The following is a 24,852-nucleotide window of genomic DNA, read 5'->3' on the forward strand; positions in this document are numbered from 1 at the left end:
ACTCAAAGATCACCAGTTACAGGTAAGCAACCTGTCTTTATTTTCCTTGTTAAGACTGTTTTTGTCTTCTGGAATAAATTATGTCTGAGTAGCCCATCCTTTAATGATGCTGAATTAGAAGCATAGGTTAACATCCTAAGCATGGCACCCTTCTAAGGCCACCTAATTCTGCTTGCAATTGGACTGTATCTTTTTGTGTGTGTGTTGAGAAAAAAATATTCAATCACAGTGAATATTTATCATAGTAATTTTTTCCAAATTCAAGATCAGTGAAAACTCTATTAAACAGATCTTCTGTTGAATCAAAAGTAGCAGAACAAGTAATGTCTGATGAGACTGGAATGTTCTGAAGAAACTGTTCTGTAAATGGATTTATTTTTTTTGTCAGATTATTGTGTAAAACAGTGAGTACTAATCATTTAAAACACTGTATGGGTGTGAATAGAAATATATTGATGTCATATTGAGGGATGCTTTCTACAGAAATGATTAGGGTATGCTGTAACTGTACACTTTTTGTTCATAGGATTCATATAGTTCATACATGCTACAGTTTAAAGCAAGTATAAGTAGATTCCTCCAGGTCCATTTTAAATAGTGTTCTTTGTGTCTTTAACCTCAAGCATAATGTGATGGTCTAATGGAATTTTGAGGAGCAGAACCTAAGTCTAAATAGAAAAGATTTCTTCCATTCCCCAGACAATGGGGGAAATGAGTTAAGTCCTAATCCTGTGAAAAGTATACCCAAGTGTTGCATCACAACAACAAAATAACAGAAGCCCCTTCAAAGTGACCCTACTGTGTGCCAACAAGAAAGGAGAAAGACAAATGTATGTGTTTTAGCGCACAAACACCTAATTTTGAAGGTTGTTTTATTACTATAATTTTGTTTCTGTGTTGCAGAAAAATGCAGTGGGAATCTTTTGAAATACAGGAAAAAAACTAAAATTAATTAACTCCTCCAAAAGTAAGAACATAAGAGAAGCAGCAGTCAGACTCCTGCAGCAGTCAGTTCCCAACAACTTTCATGCAAAGAAGTAAAGTTTATTGAGACATTGAAGTATGCAGAATATCTTTACACATCTTGTGTTAGAACTGGCGATAAGCATGTGAAGCAAGCAGATATACATAATTCAAGAGGGGCCCCTGATGGCCTGTAGCCAATCAAGGAACAGGTACAAGCCCGGCAAAGCTAATGGGTCTATTTTCCCCAAAGAAAGCTGATGCTAGACACCAAGGCCAAACTCTCATGTTACAGAGATAAAGAAACACTGAAGGCACAGAAAGGAAACCTAACATTCCAGAGTCACCCCCTCATTCCATGGCAGCTAGAGGCCTAGCTGACACCATGTTGGATCAGGCCCATACCGTCCAACACTCTGTGTCACACATTAGCCCAAACCCAGGTGCCATCAGGGAGTCCATCAGCAGGGCCAAAACTCCAGAAGCCCTCCCAGTGATACCCCCCAAGCACCAAAAATACAGAGCATCACTGCCCCAAGCATAGTGTTGCATCTGTACCTTGTGGCTAATAGCCACCAGTGGACCTCTGCTCCAGATGTGTATCCAATTCCCTCTTGAAGCTGTCTATGCTTGTAGCCAGCACCACTTCTTGCAGAAGTGAATGTCACATGTTAATTACTGTTTGGGTGAAGAAGTACTTCCTTTTATCTGTTCTAAGCTTACTGTTCATTAATTTCATTGAGTTCCCACAAGTTCTTTTATTGTGAGGAAGGAGAAGAGTACTTCTTACTCTACCATCTCTATCCCATGCATAGTACTATTTTTATACACATATGTCTATGCATGTGAAATCTACAAATCAGAGCTATGCTGAGAGAAGGGAGATCTTTCCATAAATGTGAGGGAAACCCCAGGTTTACAGATGACTATTTCCAAACCAAAGCTGCGGGCAGGTGGGGGAGGAGCCATCTTTGCCAATCCCCCCACATTCCCAATGGCATTTCAGGTGGTGAATGAGAAAGAATGGAAGCTTCTATCATGCTCCCCTTTCACCACTACAGCAGTTGCAGCCACCACTACTACCAAAGCTCAAGCCAAATGGCTGAGTGGCAAAGTAGAGCAGTGGAGGGCATGTGGCTGAGTGGAGACCTGAGGGGGATAGCTGAGCAGGCAGCCACCACAGCAGGGAGTGGGCAGCTGAGCAAGCCAACCCCCCCCCATTCACAACCAGTGTAGAAATAAAGCTGTGGATGGGTGGGGGAAGATAACTGGGAACCTCTATTGCCACCTCCCCCCATATCCCAAACCTAATGCCTCCCACTACCACTGCATCAGGCAGTTGGTGAGAAAGACCAGGAGCCTCCTTCACACCCCTACAGCATCCCTCAACAGCTGCTGCCACCACCACAACTTGGGCATCCATAACAGTGGAAGGGGGAAAGCCACGTAGGCAAAGCAGTGGGGAGTGAATAAGTGAGTGAGCCAAATCCCCTTCTGCCACTGCTGCAGAGGATGAATGAGGAAGAGCAGGATCCTCTGCCCCCCCCAGTGTCCCCAGTTTGCTGCAGCAGCTGCCACTGCCATTATAACATGAGCCAGATGGCTGAGACACGAGTAGAATGGTGAGGGGCATGCAGATGGGCTCCCAGAGCAGTGGAAGAAGGGATGGCTGAAAAATGTCCCATGTTTGCAGAAAAATCTGAAATTTAAGTGTGTGTGCATGCACTGGGGAGGTTAAAGCCCCCCCCCCCCAAAAAAAAAATTAATAGAAACAGCAGCACCTTAACTTTAAGAAATAAATGCCCTCGGTGGCTATTGCTAAGCAACCGCAGCAGTACTGCCAGTCTTCCAGCCTTGTTTTTTAATCAGTAAAGCAGTAAAGCAGGGGGAAGGGAGGCCTTTCCAAGGCTTTTTTTTAGGACTTTGAGAGAATTAGTTGGGCAGATGGAGTGAAAAATGGCCCAGGAAAAGGTCCATACCCCCTGCCCACCCTGGCTCCATCAAAGGCAGAAGAGAGGAAGTGGCAGTCCCCTATTTCCCCATTTGGCCAGTTGCCACCTTCTTTGCCTTGCATGGGGCTTGGGCATCACCCCTACATACTAAGTAGCACCTGGCCTCACTGGACACAGCCCTTCTGCCACAGGGCTGGCCCACCCCAGCTGTGGGGGTAGGCCATCAGTCCACTGGGAGGCCCATAATAGCCAATCCACCCCTGGGAGGAGTAATCATGGCCAGACCTGGCAGTCGCCGCCATGCGACTTGCTACCACCTGACTTGCATGACTCACACAGGACTGGCTGCCTGCAACTGTTCAACAGCAGGTACCCCACAAAAGCCAGTGTGCTGTAGCAATTAGAATAACAAACTAGGATTTGCAAGACCCAAATTCAGATTCTTACTACTATAGTAGCTGACTGGATGACCTTTGGCCAATCATAGACTTATAGCCTAACATACTTAAGAGGATGTTGTGAGGATAAAATAGGGGAGAGGAGAATGATATAAGCTGCTTTGGGTCCCATTATGGAGAAAAGTGGGTTATCAATGAGGTAAATAAATATAGCTGAAGATTGGGGGGGTGCAGATAAAAGTTTGGTTAGTTGGTGGGAAGGAGAGTAGAAAGCATGATGCAGGAACTGCCAGGACAAGAGAAAGGGGGGGGGGGAATGACATTGGGAAAGTGAGATGCCCCTCCAAGTCTTTGAAGGTTCTCTACCATGCAACTGGTCCCAACCTGGCCTTGTGACCAGCATCATACAGCTGGGCCTGGCCTGGCCAGGCAGCTAGCATCATGTAGTTTTCCCAGTAAGAATCTTGAAGACAGGGGTCAGATATAGGTAGGTTGGCTCGTGGGTGGGAAGGAAAGAAAGAACCTGGAAAAGGGAGAGGCTATAGGGCCTTTCAGAGAAGGGAAACAGGAAGTAGTGGAGGACGGGAAAAGAGATGTTCCTCTTTAAGACCTTCCAGGTCTCCTGCTTATGTGTGCATATTGTTTATATTGCTTTTGAGATAAACTTTAAAACAAATTTGGCTTGCTAAATGCTTGTTTTGATAAGGTTTCTGTACTAATGCATGAGAGTGCTTTTCAATAACTGTTCATTGCCTTCCTGGCTATTGGGAAAATATCAGGCCTGAATTCAAACAGCACATAGGGAGTGACATAACTTAAGAAAAGGACCAGATCTTTCATACTAGGAAGGGCTGACATTTATAAGGAGATGGACCAGTGTTTGTGGAGGCAGCTGGGCTCAGAGATCCCATCTCAGCCAGATAGATGTGTTTTTCCAAACCCCAAGTGAAAACACTGAACTGCTCTGGCAGGCTTCTACACACGTAGAATCTCTCATTCCCATAGATGTGTTCCCCACAGTCAGTCTCTCTCTCTCTCTCTCTCTCTCTCTCTCTCTCTCTCTGTGCTCTCTCTCTGGGGAGCACATATATGGGAATGACAACGGCAGCATCCATCTTATGCATACACCCATCTGCTTACTGCAGGCGGGAGGGGAGAGCAGATGCCAGGTAGTTGGGGTTCCAGGTCTTATTCGGGATGGAGAGGCTTGGCCAGTCTTATACTGCCCCATTTAAATTGACCACTCACACAGCGTTCTTCTTTAGAAATTAAGTGGATAAAATTGGCCACAACTTTAGGGGTTACAGCTGTAATAGGCATTGGGACAGCATGGGTCCACTGGATCCAATCCGTTGGCTGAACTGTCTGAGACACCCATTACCCAGCCAGCCAGCATGGGTAGACACTGCGAGATGGCAGGTAGCCGGGGTTCACATGGATTCCTGCCCCTTCATGAACTCCCCTGCCATCTTGCATTGAGGGCAATCGCTGTTAATCCCTGCATTTGCTTGCTCCCTTCAGCCCTCACGCCAAGACCCTTAAAGGTGTCCCCACCTCAGGAAAATGGCACGCAGGCTGATTTCCACAAATGGATCCGGCCCCATGCTGTTACCGCCACAAGAGCAGGACGAACCCTGTGGTCCTGCTCCTGCCAACACCCCTACAGCTGTAGCCAAGAGAGTAGGGAATGACAGACTCCATGTAGCCAGATGTCCATACCCCAAGCAGATAGATGCACTCCATCAGCCCAGAACAAGACCTCCATCCTGTGGGAGATGTCTGGGTGGCGGATCCAAACACTACCTGTTGACTCAACCACCCTGCCCAGTCTACCAGACACCTTCCTCCTTGCCACATCCACCTTCTTGGGGTGAGCCGCTCCTTGCCATGACCTCCATTCCAGCCGCTCCGACCAGAAGATTACCATGCCAGGCAAATCTTCACATAAGGAGGCCAGGTCAGCCAGCACCTGGAGCTTCAGGGCCACCCCGGGCCATTCCGTCAAATCGTTCTCCCCAAGCTGCAGCACCAGCCCGTAAGGCGGTCAGTGTCTAGCTCCCACTCATTCCAACCAGGGCAGTAACGATCCCCATCACATGCCCCGTTGAGCCATCCATGTGATGTGCACGACTGACTCCAGCCCCAAGTCCTTGCCCCAACCTGACGATGAAGCATACAAACCTGCCCAATTTTTTTTTATAATATATCTTTATTAAGTTTTCCAAACATTATTAAACAAAAACAAACATAAACACCGATGTTGTAACTGATATCTTCCATGACACCTAAATCATGTTCTTTAGTTAATTACATAATTTCTGCATTTCTTCTCTTCTCTTATACACCATTCTTCTGATGCTCCTGATCAACTTAAAGTTCAACTATTTGTTTCCATCTAAGTTACTTAGTTCAAAACCTTTATTCTACTGGAGTTTCATGGCTGTTATCAAACTCCCACTTGTTATTTCTTATCAACCAACTTTCCAATCCAAAGTTATTTTGCTTATAGAGTAAATATAAACACTTAATATAATAACTGTATAGCATAAATCTGATAGTGCTGAATCATCAGTTAATACAAATAATATATTTGGTCTATCCCATTGCCTCTTAAATTATACAGATAAAACAGGACCTCAAAAGCTCAAAAAGTAAATAGCTGACTAAGCTATATCCTCGAATTGACTATACATTCAGGTCACCCATTTACATAAACTGAAGAACAAAAATCTATGAAATCTCATTGAACTCAAACTTACACAATTTATCCAGGTCCAACTACCATGTCAACAGACAGAGCACCTCTTCTACTCTCCTATTGAGAAGACTCATACCTTTATCTCTCAGACAACCTAGGCACCAACACCCATAGGAAAAAAGAGCTTCAGGGCCACCCCGGGCCATTCCGTCAAATCGTTCTCCCCAAGCTGCAGCACCAGCCCGTAAGGCGGTCAGTGTCTAGCTCCCACTCATTCCAACCAGGGCAGTAACGATCCCCATCACATGCCCCGTTGAGCCATCCATGTGATGTGCACGACTGACTCCAGCCCCAAGTCCTTGCCCCAACCTGACGATGAAGCATACAAACCTGCCCAATTTTTTTTTATAATATATCTTTATTAAGTTTTCCAAACATTATTAAACAAAAACAAACATAAACACCACCACCAACCTACACCGATGTTGTAACTGATATCTTCCATGACACCTAAATCATGTTCTTTAGTTAATTACATAATTTCTGCATTTCTTCTCTTCTCTTATACACCATTCTTCTGGGTATCTTAATTTTTTCATTACATATGCTCCTGATCAACTTAAAGTTCAACTATTTGTTTCCATCTAAGTTACTTAGTTCAAAACCTTTATTCTACTGGAGTTTCATGACTGTTATCAAACTCCCACTTGTTATGTCTTATCAACCAACTTTTCAATTCAGAGCTATTTTGCTTATAGAATTAATATAGACACTTAATATAATAACTGTATAGCATAAATCTGATAGTGCTGTATCATCAGTTAATACAAATAATATATTTGGTCTATCCCATTGCCTCTTAAATTATACAGATAAAACAGGACCTCAAAAGCTCAAAAAGTAAATAGCTGGCTAAACTATATCCCCAAATTGACTGTACATTCAGGTCACCCATTTACATAAACTGAAGAACAAAAATCTATGAAATCTCATTGAACTCAAACTTACACAATTTATCCAGGTCCAACTACCATGTCAACAGACAGAGCACCTCTTCTACTCTCCTATTGAGAAGACTCATACCTTTATCTCTCAAACAACCTAGGCACCAACACCGATAGGAAAAAAATTATATAATATATTGCCATTACTATATAATGCTATTTAATCCAACATTCTAGATTTTCCTTAAATCCTGTGTTCCATTCAGACTTAGCATTCATTTATTTCAACCACTATTACCTATTTTTAAACAGCTAACTTCTTTTCAGCTAAAATCTGCCAGGTCATCTCCATCTACCTCCCTTACACAATCACATCCTATTAAAGCCCACATAGCTTAAACCATTTGCTTGGCACCAATCTGTCAAACTCCTTCACAGTCACCCTATGTTCTAATTCTTTTTTGTTCTGATTTTCCCATTTTTCTTTCAAATGTCTTTGGTCTTTGTATTCTTTTAGATTGACTACCCCATTGTCTTTCCTATGTCGCCTTATGTCCAAGTTCAGGTATTTATTGTAGCAGTCCTTTACCTCCCTTGTAACTTCCGTCAGTCTTTTCCTCCTCTTCATCTTCTTTCTTTTCCTCCGGGAGAGGTTTGGCAGCCTTTTCCCCCGAACTCTTGGTTTCAAAATTTTCTCCTTCTCTAGAGCGCAGCTCAGTATATCCAATTCCTGTAACTCAGTCTCTGTAGGTAAGTATTAAATAGCATGCAGGTCTCCTTCTTGCTTAGCTTTCCGCTTATCTTGTCCTTGTATCTCTGTTGTTTGTTCTATGTTGTAATTTTCCTGTCCATATACACATCGTGTGTTCCCCAGGACATTGTCCCAGACCAACTCAAGTGTCTTCCCTAATTCTTCTTTCAAAAGTTTTTGAAAGTGGTCTGACCTAAGTTTCAGCAGTATTGCGTCCTGTAGCACATTGCAAACCACAGCCAGCGCCATTTTCTTCCCAAACTTAACTCCACTTTCATCTCACAGTCTTAAAGTTTGAACAATACGTATCCCAAATCCTTCTAATAATCTTATAGTCCTTAACGAAGCTGTTAACAATACATCCAGCCGAACTATTTTTGCCCCGTACCTTTTCTTCAAATTCCACTTTCCTCTCACTTTCCGCCGCCGCTTCAGTAATGGTTGAGGTTAGATCCAATGGGGGGGTATATCCCACACGCTTTCAGTTTCTCATCGAGGAGTGCACCCATACAGACAAACAGACAAAATTTCTTCGTGTTAAGGCATCACAAAGGAAAAAAATAAGGAAAAAAAGGTTTTAAAAATGGTTGGTTGCTGCTATGAACATGTTGCCATGTTCCTCCAACCTCGCCTTCTGCTTCGAGGCAACCGGCAACACCCCCCGTGATTCGCCGTCGGCGGAGGGGGCCAGCAAGCCCCCTACAACTTCCTCCCCCTCCAGGAGTGGAAGCAGGACTCAGCCGCCATGGCGAAAGAGCCCCAAAAGGAGGTGGGGAGGCGGTCGGCTCGGAGCTCGTCCGAAACCCGACCGTATCGCAGTGCCACAAACCGGAAGTCTCTCAAACAAACCTGCCCAATTAACGATGCTGTGCCCAAAAATCCAGACTATCCAGTGTGTGCGCCCTGGAACTGAGGAGTCAGAGATATCCTCAATGGCCGCCCAGCACCTCCTGCTGCATCAGAATGTATCTGATTGGCATTCTGCAAGTCCAGAGGCCGCTGCCAAATGGTGACCCCCATTGTACCCTGCCAGAAACTGAAGCCAGATGTCTAAATCTTCCTTCATGCCGTTGGTTGCCCTTACACGGTGATGAGGTGCCCTGACCCCAGCAGTCGCCCTGATCAGCCATGAGCAAAAGGCCCTGCCCAGTGACACCACCCGGCAAGCAAAGTTCATATATCCCACCAAGGACTGTATTTCCCTCAAGGTGTACTTGGACATCACCCACACCAACATGATGAGTGCCTGAAGAGCCAAGAGCTTATCCCCCGGCAATCTAGACGCCCCCATCACCGAGTCCAACTGAATACCCAGATAAGTCAACCTCGTCGTTGGCCCCTCGGTCTTGTCCGCAGCCAATGGGACCCCAAGCTCCTCAGTAAGACCTTGAAACACCTGTAGAGATTCTGCACAGGCATCGTTGTCCCCGGGACTGACGGAATCATCTAAATAATGAGTAATCCCCGAAATGCCAATCTGCGACTTTGCTGCCCACTCGAGAAAGGTTCTAAAAGTCTCAAAGGCTGTGCAAGGCCACTGCGCGGCCCATAGGCATGGTCTTGTCAAAGGACCAAGCCCCTTAAAATGTGAAAGCCAGCAAACAAAAACCATCCGGGTGAACCGGAAGCAACTGGAAGGCCGACTGAATATCACACTTGGCCATTAGTGCCCCCCAGCCGCAAGCTCTGACCAGCCTGACCACGTGGTCAAAAGAGGCATACCGGACCGAGCAAAGCTCAGGCGGGATCATGTCATTCACCAAAGAGCGTCAACCACGTCAGGCATCTCCCTAGCAGACTTCAGGTTGTCTGAATCAGTCGCGATGCTTGGGCCATCGAAAGGGATGGATATGCCTTTTGTGAACCCTTCAAAAATATACTGGGCAGCCTCCCTGGAGGGGTATGCCGCCAGGAGCGGTCTTAGGGCAGACACCTGCACCGGGGTGACCGCCAAGGACCATAAACCCCGTGGGGCATTAGCGTCTTGAAGAGGAAGCAGCTGAGGTGCCAGAAGACCCTCCTCCCCCTTTGTTGGTGGCACTGTTGGAGGAGGACTTGCTGCGCCGAAAGGGCTGGTGGCCACCCGGTGACCGCGTGCAGTAAACCCTTCCATGCCCCCCACCGCACAGTTTGCAACTGTGGCTGAATTTACACCGTGCCCTTCGGCAGTGCCCCTGGTTGTATTCCCAGCAAACCCCGTGCGAACGATCCCTCTGTGCCGACCACCGATCAGTTTTGACCTCTCCTTTTCCTCTAATGCATGGGCCGACCTCCAGGAGCCAGACTTTGTCCTGAAGCAAATCCCACTGGGCCCTGTCATCACGTGAGGCCAGTTTGCGGCAGGTCTCATCATAGTCTATCACTGGACCCTCGCCGGCCAAAACCCTGGCTTTGACCACGTTGCTAATGTGGTTAAGCAGATGCCAACCCCTTTCCGGGTATGCCATCACCACCAGTCCCGCGTATACCAAGTAACCAGAAACCCAGTTGAGGAAGGTTCGCGCCACTTCCTCGATCTTCTCCTTCCTCTCTTTCTTGCCCAATTTTGGAGTGTGACCCTCATCCCCCCATTTCTTTTGTAAGGTAAAAACATCAACGTAATACCCATCCAGAATGTTATCTCGAACTTCCTCTGACAAGTGACGCTCCGGAGGATCCTCCCCATTACAGTATGTGGACAATATGGATGACGGATCAGACACATCCACATCATCCCAGACTGCCCTGGGATCCCCTGCAGCCTGAGCGGTCAATGCCCTACAGTGTATTGCCCAAGCCGGCAACCCCAGTTCATGAGCCACTGTTGCCCAATAATCTCTCAGGGGCAGCCTGCTGTCCCCTTCAGGTGAGGCCTCACCTGCTGAGTCCTTGCCCTCTGTCTCATCCCAGGGGCGTGATGAGGATCCCAAGCCACCGCGCTCCTGTCCCCTGGCCTTAGGGCGTGTACTTTGATGGGAAGACCAGAGAGTAGCTGAGCTAGTGGAGGACCCCCCATGGCAGCGATCCCCAGCCTCATCTGGTGGCCTCCGGACACACCATCCCTGGCGGGACAGGACCAAGACGTTTCTGTCATCCAGGCCCGCTTGGCCAGCTTGTCCCTGCTCATCGTGTCCACTTTCTCTGAAAGTTGATCGAAGGCCTGCTTAAAGCCACGCACAGTGCTGATGAGTTCTGTTACGCCATCTGCTTCTCCCGTGCCGTGCAGTACCTCCTTCCGCTTAGCCAAGCAGGTAGACCCCCTTCCTGAGGGAACAGACGCTCCTTCCGCTGGCGTCACCACTGCTACTCACCTCTCTCATCCACTTAGCTTCTGAGATCTGACGAAAGCAGGCTCCCCTGCATCGATTTACCTAACTACCGGCTGCCTGACTACCTAACTGAGAACCACATGTCTTAACTGTCTAACTACCTATGAATTTTAATGGCTATCACTATTGTCCTGTGTAACTTATGTAGTAGTTTATGTATGTTTATTTATTAATTTTCCTTAGCACACAAAAGACTATGTCAAAAACCTAAAACAGAATAAAATAGCAGCTGGAAGTCGTTCAGTTCTTAAATGTATTCTTTCCTGCTCCATGTCAGGAAACGGTTTTATTGCTCCCGCAAGCACTTTATTGCTAACTGTTAATTTATGTCATGAATGAGTATGTGTTTTATCTAGTTTTAAAATTTTTATGGTTATGCCAAATAGGTACATTGTACCACTTTTTTAGCCGCCCTGAGCCTGTTCTCAGGATGGACGGGGTATAAATATAAATAAAATAATAATTATTATTATTATTATAAGCAACTGATTAAATACACAGACTTATGCATCTGTATTCCTATGAGAGTAAAGGCGGCTTGATTTAAATGGCCCTGCCCTCTGACACCAGTTGGCCAGATGGCTGAAGGCAGGAGGCCTCCCGCGGGCCACATGCCACCACTCATGCAGCCACCCCAGGCACTCCCACCCAACCACTTCTCCTCCCCCAGCCCAGCGTGGCCCCAAGAACGGAAGCGAAATGTCGGGCCCCACCGCCGCAGGTCAAGGGAGGGGGTGCGGCAGGGGTGGCGGCGGAGGTCATTCCAGGCCGCTGCATGCCATCCGAGGCCTGGGTAGCACGGTGTGGGCATTAGAAAGTTCTCCGTAGGTCGGGTGGGGGCGGCGAGTGGCCTGCCCTACTTTTCAAGGCCTCCCCTCCCTGACCACCCCGCTGCATGGCCCCCAACCCAGCATCTTGCTAACTTCTTCCTCCCCCGCCCGGCCCCACAAATGGCGGGCGTCGAGTACCCGGGCCTTTCCTGCTTTTCCATGTTAGGTTAGAAGCCTTTCCACGTATCATTTCCTTTGTTAGTATATATACCATTTATGTTAGTATGTATACCATTTATTCCTGTAAACTAAAACTTGTATTATTTAAGAGATTGCCTTGATTCCTTCTTGCGGGTCTTACTATGACCAAAACAGCCCCAGTTGATGCTACTCCTAGTACCAAACTACTGGAACTACTTGCGGGTCTTACTATGGCCAGTATTACCGAAACAGCCCCAGTTGATGCTACTCCTAGTACCAAACTGCTGAAGGTGTAAAGATCAGGAAGTGGTGGAGGCTACCTGAGGACAAGTCCCCAAAGCTCTTGAGGGAGACAGTTGGGGAGCAGCGAATGATCCCTACTGGGAAGAGTGGGTTTCCCTCATCCAAAATGACTTCCTATTGTTTCTTAACTGGTATAGGTCTTTCTCGCTTGAGGGCTGATTGTTTAAGCCTAGAATTAGGTGGGACTCACAGATGCTGGAGGTGGAAGTGCTACAGAGGAGCACCAAGATTCACTCGCAGAATGTGCCATAGTAGGATTTTGCAATTATCCCTAATTTTAAGAAAGCACAATGTTAGATGATTGATTTTACTATCTGAAGTAATTATCCCAATGGAAGAGGAAAGAAGAAAAAGAGCCACTGGTCGTTGCTGCCCCCTCCTCCTCTGGGGGTTCTCACTCAGGTAGCAGCAGGGTGGCTCAGCTGTGACATGCATGCCCCCCACTTGTCTCTCTACACAGGGGCTAAGGCAGATGGAGAGCAGCTGAATGGCTCAGAAGTTATGCTCATGTGCACCATGCTCCCTCTGGGGCTTGGACAGGCAGGTGACAGCAGCTGGCTTGGTGGCTATCAGACACACGCACCTCTGCTTTCTCTTGGGCTTGGGCACAAGTAGGCACACCTAGCACCTAGTGCTGCCAGGCACACCCACATATCTTGCATGGTGTGCAAGCCACCGCTTTGAGCCTAGGAGCCTGATTTGTAGGAGTGGACCCCTGGGAGAGTGGCAGCCATGTTTCTTGGGCTCCATCCTGGACTTTCATCCAGGTCACTAGAATCACTAAGACCTCCTCAAGAACTATGCAGTAGGGCTAGTATGACTGAATTAGTATGACTGAAAACAATGTCATATTTTAGGCATAAGACATCTAATGAACAGTGCTACTGCATTGGATTACAGAATTAGAGTGTCCAGGAGCAGGCCCACACCCATTACCTGAGCTGCCCTCAGACTTAACCAGGAGTCACAGGATGCTCGTTTGGGCCAGGGATAACCAGTTGATGTTCAGTGGAGCACGGCAAGACTGCTGCAACAGTAGCAATGTCGTATGGGCCCTTTGAGGTCCCACTTCAGTCACACCCACCAACTGCCAAGCCAGCCAGGACTACAGCAGAAAGGAATGCTGCAACAGTAGTAATACAGTATGGGCCTTCTTCCGTCACTGCCAGTACCTGCTGGCCGTTGAGCTTGGCCAGGTCAGTGGGAAAGGGAAAGCTGCTGCAGGTGCAGGCCAAAATTCCTCTGAGGTCTCACAAGACTGCTAGTTGTAGTGAGACTTTAGGGGAATTGACTGAGCATATGTAGCACTAGCTTCATAAGGGGCTTAGAAGCAGGCCAGTGAGGAGGTGGTTGGGATCTTTCTCCAGGTTGTGCAAAATAGATCCACTGGAAGAACCTAGTGCTGCAAACCCTCTTCAATTCTGTGGCTTGGCAAGACCAAGAAGAACAGAAGAGGTGTGATGGATAGGAGAGCTGCTGAGGGTAGAGACATGGAGGCCCCTGAACCCTACATAAAGAATGCTAACAACAGAGTATCTAAGGCAAGGTATACAGTAAACAATAAAAAGTGGATTACAAGGTAAAGACAATGTAGTAAAAGCAAATTATACCTACCATAAACATTGCAGTGGACTGCAATCCTGTTCCATTATAGAGGTGCCCTCCTGAACTATTCCATTCTGCTACAGTTTCTCATATCTGTTTTAAAATAATTTCATGAATTTCAGGGGTACTGTTGCTGACAGATTTGAACAAATTGTCTCATTTCTCCTGTGGATTTCTCAAAATTAAAAACCAGGTGGCTTACCTGAATTGTGTTCTGAAGATCAGATACTTCCTGCAGAGAAATTTAAACTGTAGCTGATACAGTTTAGTTAGCCTACCACCACCCAGCTTGTAAAGAGACCTGAATGCTACTGAACATGAACTATGTCCTGGCATAATGGTAGTCTACTCACTGGTACTTGCCAGTGCCTAGAATCTTTGTCCAGTATGGCTGGCATAGCCAGATACTCAAAGACCTTCTAGAACTTAACCTGTCATGGATTTCAGCAAGTTTCTATCCAAGAGAGTCTGACACAGTTTTTCACCAATGTTAATATTTATAAGGAATTGAGGAACAGGATCTCTGATAGGTGAACTGTCTTCAGATATGATACATACAGGAGACTTCCTGTAGTCACCATGGCACAATATACAAAGAGAGGTTTTGCATTGTTTCTGATCCTTCTCAATGGAGGTAAAGCTTTGTTAAGAACATTCCTGCTTATCACAAAGTGTTAACATAGTACCATAAGGAAGCTGTGTTGGTCTGCAGTAGAACAGCTAGACTGAAGTCCAGTTAAGACCTCTGATGGAGGGAGCTTTGACTACCAAAAGCTCATTCACTTAAAATCTTGTTGGTTTCTAAGGTGCTACAGGACTTGATTCTAGCTAAAATATATGGAATAATTCAACATCCAAATAAGTGGCAAGTTTAGTGGCAAGGAATAAGGGGAAATAAAATGAAGTAAATGGAAAAATAGATAGTCCAGGCACATTCTTGGAAACACAGTATGTCATAGGCTTTAAAAGGATTTGTGTATACCATCTTCATATGACATTATTTTGTGTAAAATAAGGGCAGTAGGGGCAGATTTCACATGCAGTAACAACTTCTACATTCACCAAAGAAACTAAGCAATATACTTGAAGCAAATTTTTGTAGCGCAATTACAACATTTTATTTTATTTAAAAACAGTATTGTAGGCTTTAAAAACCTATAATGAGGATATATTGTAATATAAAGAATACCTGAAGCTGCGTAAGTAATTTATCACATTTTTGGCATGTGTCATGCATGGATTGTTTCATTTAATTGGCACAAAACTTCATTCTACATTTAATGTCAAATGTGTGTGTCTTTCTCTGCTGTTTGACACTAATCTTTTAATTCCTCATAACTGCATGTTTGGAAAACTAAATCTGTCTAACTATATTGGGAAAATAAAAATAATTAATTGAAAATCCAGAGATGACATATTTGACTTTTTAAAACTAGATACACTGTTCTTTAAACCCGTTGCTGAATTTTGTTTTGTAAAAAGCCCTTCAGAACTCTTTATATATACATTTTTATTATGTCCAAGTATTTGTAATCTTTAGAAAGAATACACTTTCAAAAGGACAATACAATAACCTAGTGAAGTCAAAGAAAAATGCAAATGTTGCATCTTTATGAATCTGATTGCATTTTCCTTTATGTAAATTGATGTCTAAGGGATATAAGTGATGCCTACATCCACAGTTTGGATTATTTGATATGCTGATGAGCTAATGCAGAATTTTGGGTAATTTAATCTTACACATTTATTGATGGGAACCTGATTTAAACATCAGCTGCTATCTTCTTAATGTACAAGATGAGAAATAGCATCAAACTGTGAAAAAGAACTCATGAACAATGCATACTAAATCAGCTAAATCAATTCAAAAATTGGTGAAATTGTATTTTTGTGAATAATCTATAAATTAGAAAACATTTCACACACATAAATACTTGCAATGATATGCAACTATATGTATACAACACTTTAAAGTATACTAGGGCTGCGGTCACACGGAGCAGAAGCCACGCTTCAGAGACGGAAGAGAGGCGGAGTTTCCTGGCGCGATCACAGGGCAACATCTGGCAAGTGTAGAGCTCCCGTCGGTAACCCGTGGCTAAACGCCAAAGCAGCGCTGTAAAAAACTAGTACCGTGGAGGTACTAGTTTCCAGAAACCGCGGGGCAAGGGCGGGCGTATGACCGTGTTTCCGGAGGAAGTTCCAGCGCCCGCCCATGTCCCCTAGCTAAAAGGTTTTTTTTTTTCAGTCTCCACGATTGCGCACAAGCGCCGAACGGAGCATGCGCAAACGGATGTTTAATTAAAAAAACACAACATACGTCCTGCAGAGAAGAGGAGAGCAGCCAGAAGACAGCACTGAGTGCATGGCTTGAGGCGGGGAGCGACAGATGGGGGAAAGGGGGCAAGGCAGACGATGAAGCCCAGGAGGGGGGGCGGCGGCAGAGTAGGACGTCTGCTTGGGCGGAGGGGCGGTCAGGGCGGAGGGGGCTGGGCCATGCTGCTGTGCCCTCTTCGCACACCCCACCAGCCAGCTCCCCGGACCGGTGCCCTTCCAGACCCACTGCCCACCCCCTGCCTGCCTCACTGGTGGGGAAAACGCCGTGCCCGACACGATGCCACACCACCCAGTCGGCAGCTGGCCCCTCTTCTCCCCAGCGCCGCTTGGCCGGCTGTCTCTGGCAGCCCCCTCCTCGCCTTCCCTCGGCGCGCGGCCCCCGCTTCTTTGCCCCGAGGCCCTGCTTCTTTGCCGTGTGATCCACGGAACCTCCAGGGGACCTCCATGGGAGGTCTGATCGTGCAACCGCGCTTTGATTTTCCCCGGGGGAAACAGCCACGCTTCCCCCCCGCATTTTCCTGGCCGTGTGACCACAGCCAAAGTAAGGCTACTGACAACATTAAATTTTATAGACTTTAATATTTGTAGTTATACAGGTGTAGTAGCATATATGACATACTCAGACTCTGATGATGTAATCATAGACACAACCTCAGGTGATTGACCAAGAAGTGTGTCAGAAAGTCCAGACTACCCCTGACCTGGATAGCCCAAGCAAGCTCAGTCTTGTCAGATCTCAGAAGCTAAGCAGGGATGACTCTGCAAAGTACTTAGATGGGAGACCTCCTTGAAATACCAGAGGTGGCAGGCGGGGGCAAGCTTTATTCATCCACCTCTCTGAATATTCTCCAAGCCCCCAGTAGGGGTCAGTCACCAGAGGTCTCCATGACTTCCAGGTGCGCGTGCGTGCACACACACACTTGTACATATTAAAAAATACAAAAAAATACCGAAAAGAAAAATCCATACTAATTGTATATATTGTCGCATATCATTGCAAGTATTTATTTGTGTGGAATCTTTTCTAATTTATAGATTATTCACAAGAGTAGGGTTTCATGATTTTTTGAATTGATTTTGATTTAGTATACATTGTTCATGAGTAGTTCTTTTTATGATTTGATTCTATTTCTCGTCTTGTGTTTATAACCATGATTCTCTCTTCCTTGCTGATCTTCTTAATGTACAGCACACAATGTCACTATACATTAGCTATGCATCTTTTCTACACATACTATGGATCCAAACACCCTTCGCACCCATCACAAAAATGTTACCATTGCCACCTTCAAATATAGTTATCCGTTAGCAAAACAGGTCAAATATACTATTGGAGAATGTATACCTGCAAATCTTCACATTTTGAATTTGGCAAAAAAGGTATGAAAGAGCTTTAATGTCACTAAGAACTTTGGTCCAAAAGCAATAAATGTCCTTGGATGGCCATGGTTATGCTCCACATTATTTATAAATCTATATTTGTAGTTAAAGTGAAAATTAATAAATATCTTACAGTGCTGCTGTGAAAAATAGGTGCCTAACATAATAGATCTTTGAGCATAATGCTTCATTTTTTTCCACTTCCTAGCAAAGGCAAGTCGACAGGTTGACATTGCAACTCAAGGATGGTTCATTGGTCTTATGTGTGCAGTTGCCCTTCTCATCTTGATTTTGCTGATTGTTTGTTTCATAAGAAGAAATAAAGGTGGAAAATATCCAGGTACTATATTTTTCATTAAAAGTTAAGATATACATTAAAGCTAATAGAGTCTTTATTTGTAATGGATGACATCCCAAGTGCTCTGTGATCCATGCTCAAGTCACATCAAAGTTCAAGTGCTGTAATTTGTCCTTTGAAGACCAGTTTAGTTTAAGATGCTATAGCAAGACTGTCACAAACTATTTTGAAATATGTTTACAGACTCCCAGTTTGTGCAATTCTAATTGTACCATGCCTTAGGTAAAATGGGTTATGATCAGAGAAGTTTTCTCTTGTTGGGAAACAGAACCATGGGAGTTTTTTCTCTCAGAAACTTTGACAGCTTTACTTTACATTCCCAGTGGAATCCAGAGAGTCTAAAGCCATTAATTTCAAATGGTTCAGAGTTGAATAACCCTGCATAGGATTGCATTGGCAAAAACGTTTTTTTCCATTTACTTTTGGTTCAGTTTTTGTTGACCAATATTGCTTTAATTATTTGTTAGTTGTTGTATAGCTTTTGGGGCTTATTTTTCTTGTACTAGTGATTGTAATGTTAGTTTTATTGTGCTCCCTGCCCCAATAGGTTATGTGAATGTGGGTCTGGGGCAACTGAAACGTTATCCCATATTTTATTTAATTGTGTGTTGATTGCCCCTTTGAGAGATTTGTGGATACAGCTGGTAATAGTCTCCAATGTTTCCCTTGTTCATATGACTTTCCTGCTTGCTGATACAGATCCTGGTGCTACTTTGGCTGTGAAACTAACACTAAAATTAGAACTGTTGACTGTGTTTATTTAACAGCAAACATCTCTGCCATATGACAGTCAAATTGTTTTTGGAAGCTTCTAGTTTTTTTCTACAGCTTTCAATGTGATATGAGAGCCAAATACTGGCAATGAATTTTTGTTGTTGTTCTTTGGAGCTTGGCACAATAATTTAATTTATTTTGTGCTGTGACAAATTTTCTGGATTTAAAAAAGAATATTTAAAATCAGATTAAGTTGACTAAAGAAGAAAACAACAATCCCACAAATGCATAAAGATCACTGGTCCTTTCACTAAAAATGTGCAATTTCTATTCTTTCAGCACAAATTTCTGCAAAACCTTTGTACTGGGATCCATGTCCCAATATGATGTGTAACTGCAATCATGTCATCTAAATATTTTACTTAAATAATGCATGATGCCAGCTCAACAATTCCTGCATACAGTGCATGCTGCAACAATGTCAGGGAGGCCACATTTCTCTCAAGTAACCAGGTTCAGCTGGCACTAACATCAAGTTGGTATAGGTATTGTACTAAGCAATGAGGCAGATTGATCAAATTAAGCAGGCAAGGCCAGTGGCATTTGGATATCTGCCACCTCAGCCAAAGGCCTGGTGGAACAGTTCCATTTTGCAGGCCCTGCAGAACTGTAACAGGCAGGAGCCATGGCTGAAAAGGCTTTGGTTGAGGCAAGGCAGATGTCTTTTGGGCTGGGGACTACCAGGTGCTGCTGCTTAGAAGAGCACAATGCTCTTCAAGGCACATACGGGGAGAGATGGTCCTGTAGGTATGTTGACTGACTGCATAGGGCCTTGAGGTTACTACCATAACATTGAATCTGATCCAGTACTCAACTGGTAACCAGTGCAATTAGTGCAGCGCTGCCTGAATGTGTGTCCACATAGACATCCCAATCAGCAGGTATACCGCTGCATTTTGCACAAGCTGAAGCTTCTGGGTCAGACTCAAGGGTAGGCCCACATACAGCAAGTTGCAGTAATCTAACCTGGAAGTGACCATTGCATGGATCACTGTCGCAAGGTCCTGGGGAAAAAGCTAAGATAGTAGACCAGCTGAAGATGGTAGAGGGCTGATCTGGCAACTGTGGTGACCTGGGCCTCCACAGAAAGGGAGGCATCCAGAATCACTGCTAAACTCCTCACCATTGGGGTCAGCATCTATGGGTGGGCTGGAAGTTGGATTCCCAGTCTTATCCCCCCACAACTCAGGTACAGAACCTCCATCGTTGCTGGATTCAGTTTCAGCTGACTCTGTTGCAACCAGCCAGCCATGGCCTCCAATGTGCTGGCCAAATTTTCTGCAGTGGAGCCTGGCTGGCCATCCATCAGCAGATATAGCTGGGTGTCATCAGCATACTGATGACAGCCCAGCCCAAAGCCCCGGTTTAACTGGATGAGGGGGTGTATTTAGATGTTGAATAACATTGGGGAAAGGATTGCCTCTTGCAGGATGCCGCATACCTAGGGGTAACACAGAGATACCCTCTTCCCCAGTGCCATTCTCTGTCCCTGACCATGGTGAAGGAGGACAGCCACTGCAAAGCAGTCCCCCATATTCCTGCATCAGCAAGGCAGTGGATCAAGAGATCATAATTGACCATGTCAAATGCTGCCATAAGATCAAGTAGCAACAGCAGTGCCTTGATCCAAATGCCTCTGGAGGTCATCTGTGAGGGCAACCAGCACTGTCTCTGTCCCATGGCCAGGGCGAAAGCCAGACTGGAATGGATCCAGGATGGAGGAGACACTCAGGAATCCCTGGAGCTGTTCAGCCACCACCCTCTTAACCACCTTACCCAGGAATGGAAGGTTTGATACCGGGTGGGAGTTGGCTAGAACCGTGGAGTCCAAAGATGGCTTTTTCAAAAGCAGTCTCATAACTGCCTCTCTCAGACACCCTGGGAATGTCCATGATGCTAGGGACAGGTTGGTGATTTTGCCCATGGGGGTCTGGATTTCATCTCCACAGGCTTTAACAAGCCAGGACAGACATGGATCCAGGAGGCAAGTGGTGGGCTTCACAGCTGCCAAGGTCCTGTTGACCTTCTCCTGGGAGAGTTGGCTGAATCGGTCCAACACTGGCCCAGAAGATGGCCAAAGGGCTTCACCGTTCACTTACTGTTTCAACTGTGGCCGACAGGTCACAGCAGAACGACAAGACTTTCTCCGCATACTGGCTTGCAAATGCTTCACAGCCAATAGCCAATTCCTTATCAATTTGTTTCCCTTATGGTAGGGAGATTAATGATCTAATTGTTCTAAATAATTGGGCTGGGCAAGAACTAGCAGAATCAATGGAAGTCATGTGGAATTTCTTCTTTGTGGCCTTCATTGCCATCTCATAGGCTTTCATAAGTGTCCTATAAGATGTTCTTGCCATTTCATCACAAGTACGCCACCACCCTTGCTCTAACCGTCTCAGCTCTTGCTTCATCCTCCGCAGCTCTAATGTGTACCAGGGAGATGGTTTGAACAACATTTTGCAGTGAATAGGTTCAGTAGTTGAACATATATGTTTCATTGTGGTAACCAGACACGAGCCAATTACCGGGTCTTTTCAGTTCATCAGTAAATGAATCAAACACCTGCTAAATGGGTTTGTGACAGGGTTTTTCAAAACTGAACATGCACAAAAGCCGATCTACTAACATACTAAGGCCTACTTAAACACTGAATACACTAAATTTTAGGATTTTTTTTAAATGGCTGGTTTATGCAAATTGTGATGGAATTAACAGGCTGTTTAAATAATTGCCTGCAGAACAGACCGTCAGTGCAGGAAGGACAGGGTGGGAGGGGCAGGGTAGTAGAACTCTATCATGCTGTTTGAGAACTTCTGTGCTCTGAAAGCTAATTGATCTGTACTGTATACTTAGGAAGGAATAGTTGAAACTATATGCCAAACAGCCACAAGCAGTTCTATAAAAAATGTTTCTTGTTCCAGACTGGCAAATAGTACATGAGCTGAACAAGTGGATGTTCAGCTGTCCCTAGTTGGTACTGGCAGCAAGGCAAAGAATTGCATTGGTACAACATAATATCCCATCAGAATCTACCATTACACAATTGTGTGTAATAATTATTCATCCCAGTTGTATTTTTATAAAACACTAATTTTGGTTTTTCAAGTGAAAGAAAAGGAAGATGCTCATGGTGATCCAGAAATTCAGCCTATGAAAGAAGATGATGGAACTCTTGGGGAATACAGGTAAGCAAGTTTGTTACTAGCCATGTCAACTTGGATTTGACATTACAATGGGTAACAATGGGTCCATTGTACAGCTGCTGTACAAAACTCAGAAACATTTAATGCTGGGTAAATAGATAACTTTGCCAACCAGCATTTTTAAACATGATGTCCAGCCAATATTGTAAGGAATGCTGGCATCAGAGGCAGATATGCTGGTGTATGGTTTCATTTACCATTGTAATTCAGTTCACAGGCATAGATTTCAACATGTCTATTTATCTAGTAATTCATTGACTCTAAGAATAATTTGAACATGCCATGGGTGCAGGCAAATCATAGTGCATCAATAAGCAAAGGAAGCCATTGCTGCATCTTCATTGCCGAGAAATAATCATAAGAAGTTGTACAACCTTGCCTCCTGTCTTTGTTGGTAGACCTGTTCCAATGAAGGCTCTGTGGGTCATTTTCAAAGTCAAGAAACATTCATTATGATAAATCAGAAATGTAAAATGCAGATCCAAATTACAGTATTGACATCTTGATACTTAAAAGAATTTGGATCTAGGGTTTTACCTCATTCATGATTTTGGTATATTGGCCTCAGGTATCCACTGTGATTTGTTTTTTGATTTTTTGTGTGCATGTGTGATTTGTCCCCCCTTATAATTTACTCTTTCTGCCTTATTCCTTTAAAGGCAGGAATAAAGCAGGGTATATAAATGTACTGACTTAAATCCAGGCTTAATAGTGAAAATGTAATTTATTTCAGTGGTGCCCAGATCCTGCTTTTTTCTGGACAGTACAATAATCAGTTGTTGACAATTTATAGGGAATTCATTTGTGAGTAGAATTTTTTTTAAAAAAAACTAAACAGCATATGAAGGATGAACACAGCACTTCAGCATAATTCAGAGGATGAAAAACATAAGGAAGCCTCACAGTAGCTGCAGTTCTTGTCTGTCTTCAAAGTCGGTTCATCATTATTAAGAAATTGCCTTGCATCACAAAATCCTGCTTTCAGACTAATTAATTTATAATAGTGATAATATCTTTTCAAGAGGGCTTTACTGTTTTGATCCAATCTATCAGATTTAAACGAAAAATATTATTTTCTTAGAAGATCCGGGCTTCATGTTTTGATTTCATATTGTATCATATGTCAATATATGTTGTGGCACCATTTTAAGACTTATTTTAGTTCTCGTTTGTAAATTACTGTAGTGCGTGGAATGTCCTTTTTAAAAAACAGTGCATTCAGTATATTTTTGTATCTGTTTTTTATCCATGGAATATTGCAGTCGTGTTAATCTGGCTGCGGTTTAATAATTCTGAATGCCAAAAAGTAGCTTCTGTGTTTTTTCTGTGGTTATTTTAATAGAAATTATTTTAAGATGATTTTATTTTATTTTACAATGTTTGTGATTAAACATAATTATAAAAGTTATGGTTGCATAACAGTTTTTACAGCAATCTGCAGAGTGGTTCACATAGAGATTGTTAAAATAATAACTTACACCTCTGATGCCTTTCTATATGTGGACTACTTGATTTCATGCAGAATTATGCCAACGTTCTGGACGTTTTGTGAGTTGGACAATTTAGTTCTAGATGTGATGATCACATGTATACTAATGTTAATCCTAAGCCAGGATTTGAGCATATGTTTTGAAAAGATTAGCATGTTAATTCATAAAACCATTTTCCGTTTCTCATTTGGTTTGTGTGTTTAAGGAAATAATTGCATGAACCTGAAAACTGTAGCCTGAGGAAGTAATGTTAGTCTCTCATCTAATTCATTTAGCTAAAATCTCCTTTTAGACATATGCACCTTGCAGTTCATCTATAATAGGACTTGCCTCTTTTCTCTCTAGAGACAGGCAGATGCGGACAAATACTCAAATCATGGAAGATGAGTTCATACCCTTTGTGTGGCTCAGCACTGCTACAGTCAAATCAATTTATTAGTTCATGCTGCCTCAAGCAGCCCTATGATACAATGCGGTGCATTTTTGAGGGGAACTTTGGTTTTCTTCAAGAATGCGAGTATCTTGAACTTTTTTCCATCACTTCAGGTCCATGTCTCGGTGGACAATAAAGAAAATGGACAAATGAAGAAAGAGAGAACATAGTGAAGTCACCAGATTTCCTGAATCAGACCCTGCCTTTACCAAAGCAGTGTCTGTATGGTCTGACAGATCCTGCTTATCCAGAATGTCAGGAGATCAATCCTTCAGCACAAGATCAGAGACCTCCCTTAGGAGAGTCAGGCACTCTTCAGGACACTCAAATGTTAATTCCATCTCCCCTTCGCTCTGTCAAAGGAAAAAGATATCAACTGACTGGCAAGCTGAAGGTGATTCTAAATATTACACTTCACAGCAGCGAACAGCAGAACTGGATGAAGGGTCAGATTCTCAGGTAGGAAAGCACTCCCCATTTCAAAAAAGGTTCAGCAAGGGACCATGCTATCTATAGCAGTCGTTCAATAACACTGTAGACATCAGCTCAGTTTCAGAAGAGAACCACAGATTCCATATGAAGAAGGTAAGACCTTCTTCTGTTTCCACTACTAGTCATTACTCCAGTTCTGACAAAAAATCACAAATGAGTTCTGTTGTAGTACCTGAGATTACTGCCATTTTGAAGGATGCCTCTGTGACCAAAACTACTCTCCTATCCCCCAAACATGCTGGACCTTTTCAGGCAGTGGTTTCTGAGGAACCATGTGGAACAATTACTGATATCCCTGAAGTAACTAGTCATCAGTCCCAGATATCAGTATCTGAAGCTGTGAATGTTTTGAAAGAGCTTGCAGCTTCTAGAAAAAAGAAACCTAAGTTTCATTGGACCATAGAAGATATGTCACCTCCAGATGATGATGAAACATCCTATGTTTCTTCACTGGATATAGAAGAGGATAGTGAGCCTATATGTACATTT

General features: G+C 44.2%; 1 protein-coding gene across 1 annotated transcript in view; it reads left to right on the forward strand.

The window, feature by feature from the left end:
* NRCAM (neuronal cell adhesion molecule) overlaps positions 1–24,852 on the forward strand; it is a 138,504-nt gene that overhangs the window by 94,368 nt on the left and 19,284 nt on the right. The window contains exons 28-29 of the mRNA XM_015415280.1: positions 17,819–17,950; positions 21,852–21,930. Of these exons, the coding sequence (XP_015270766.1) occupies positions 17,819–17,950; positions 21,852–21,930 (211 nt within the window). The remainder of the gene's footprint in view (positions 1–17,818; positions 17,951–21,851; positions 21,931–24,852) is intronic.

This window comes from Gekko japonicus, unplaced genomic scaffold, assembly GCF_001447785.1.
Source record: "Gekko japonicus isolate JY-2015 unplaced genomic scaffold, Gekko_japonicus_V1.1 scaffold453, whole genome shotgun sequence".
NCBI classification, from domain to species: domain Eukaryota; kingdom Metazoa; phylum Chordata; class Lepidosauria; order Squamata; family Gekkonidae; genus Gekko; species Gekko japonicus.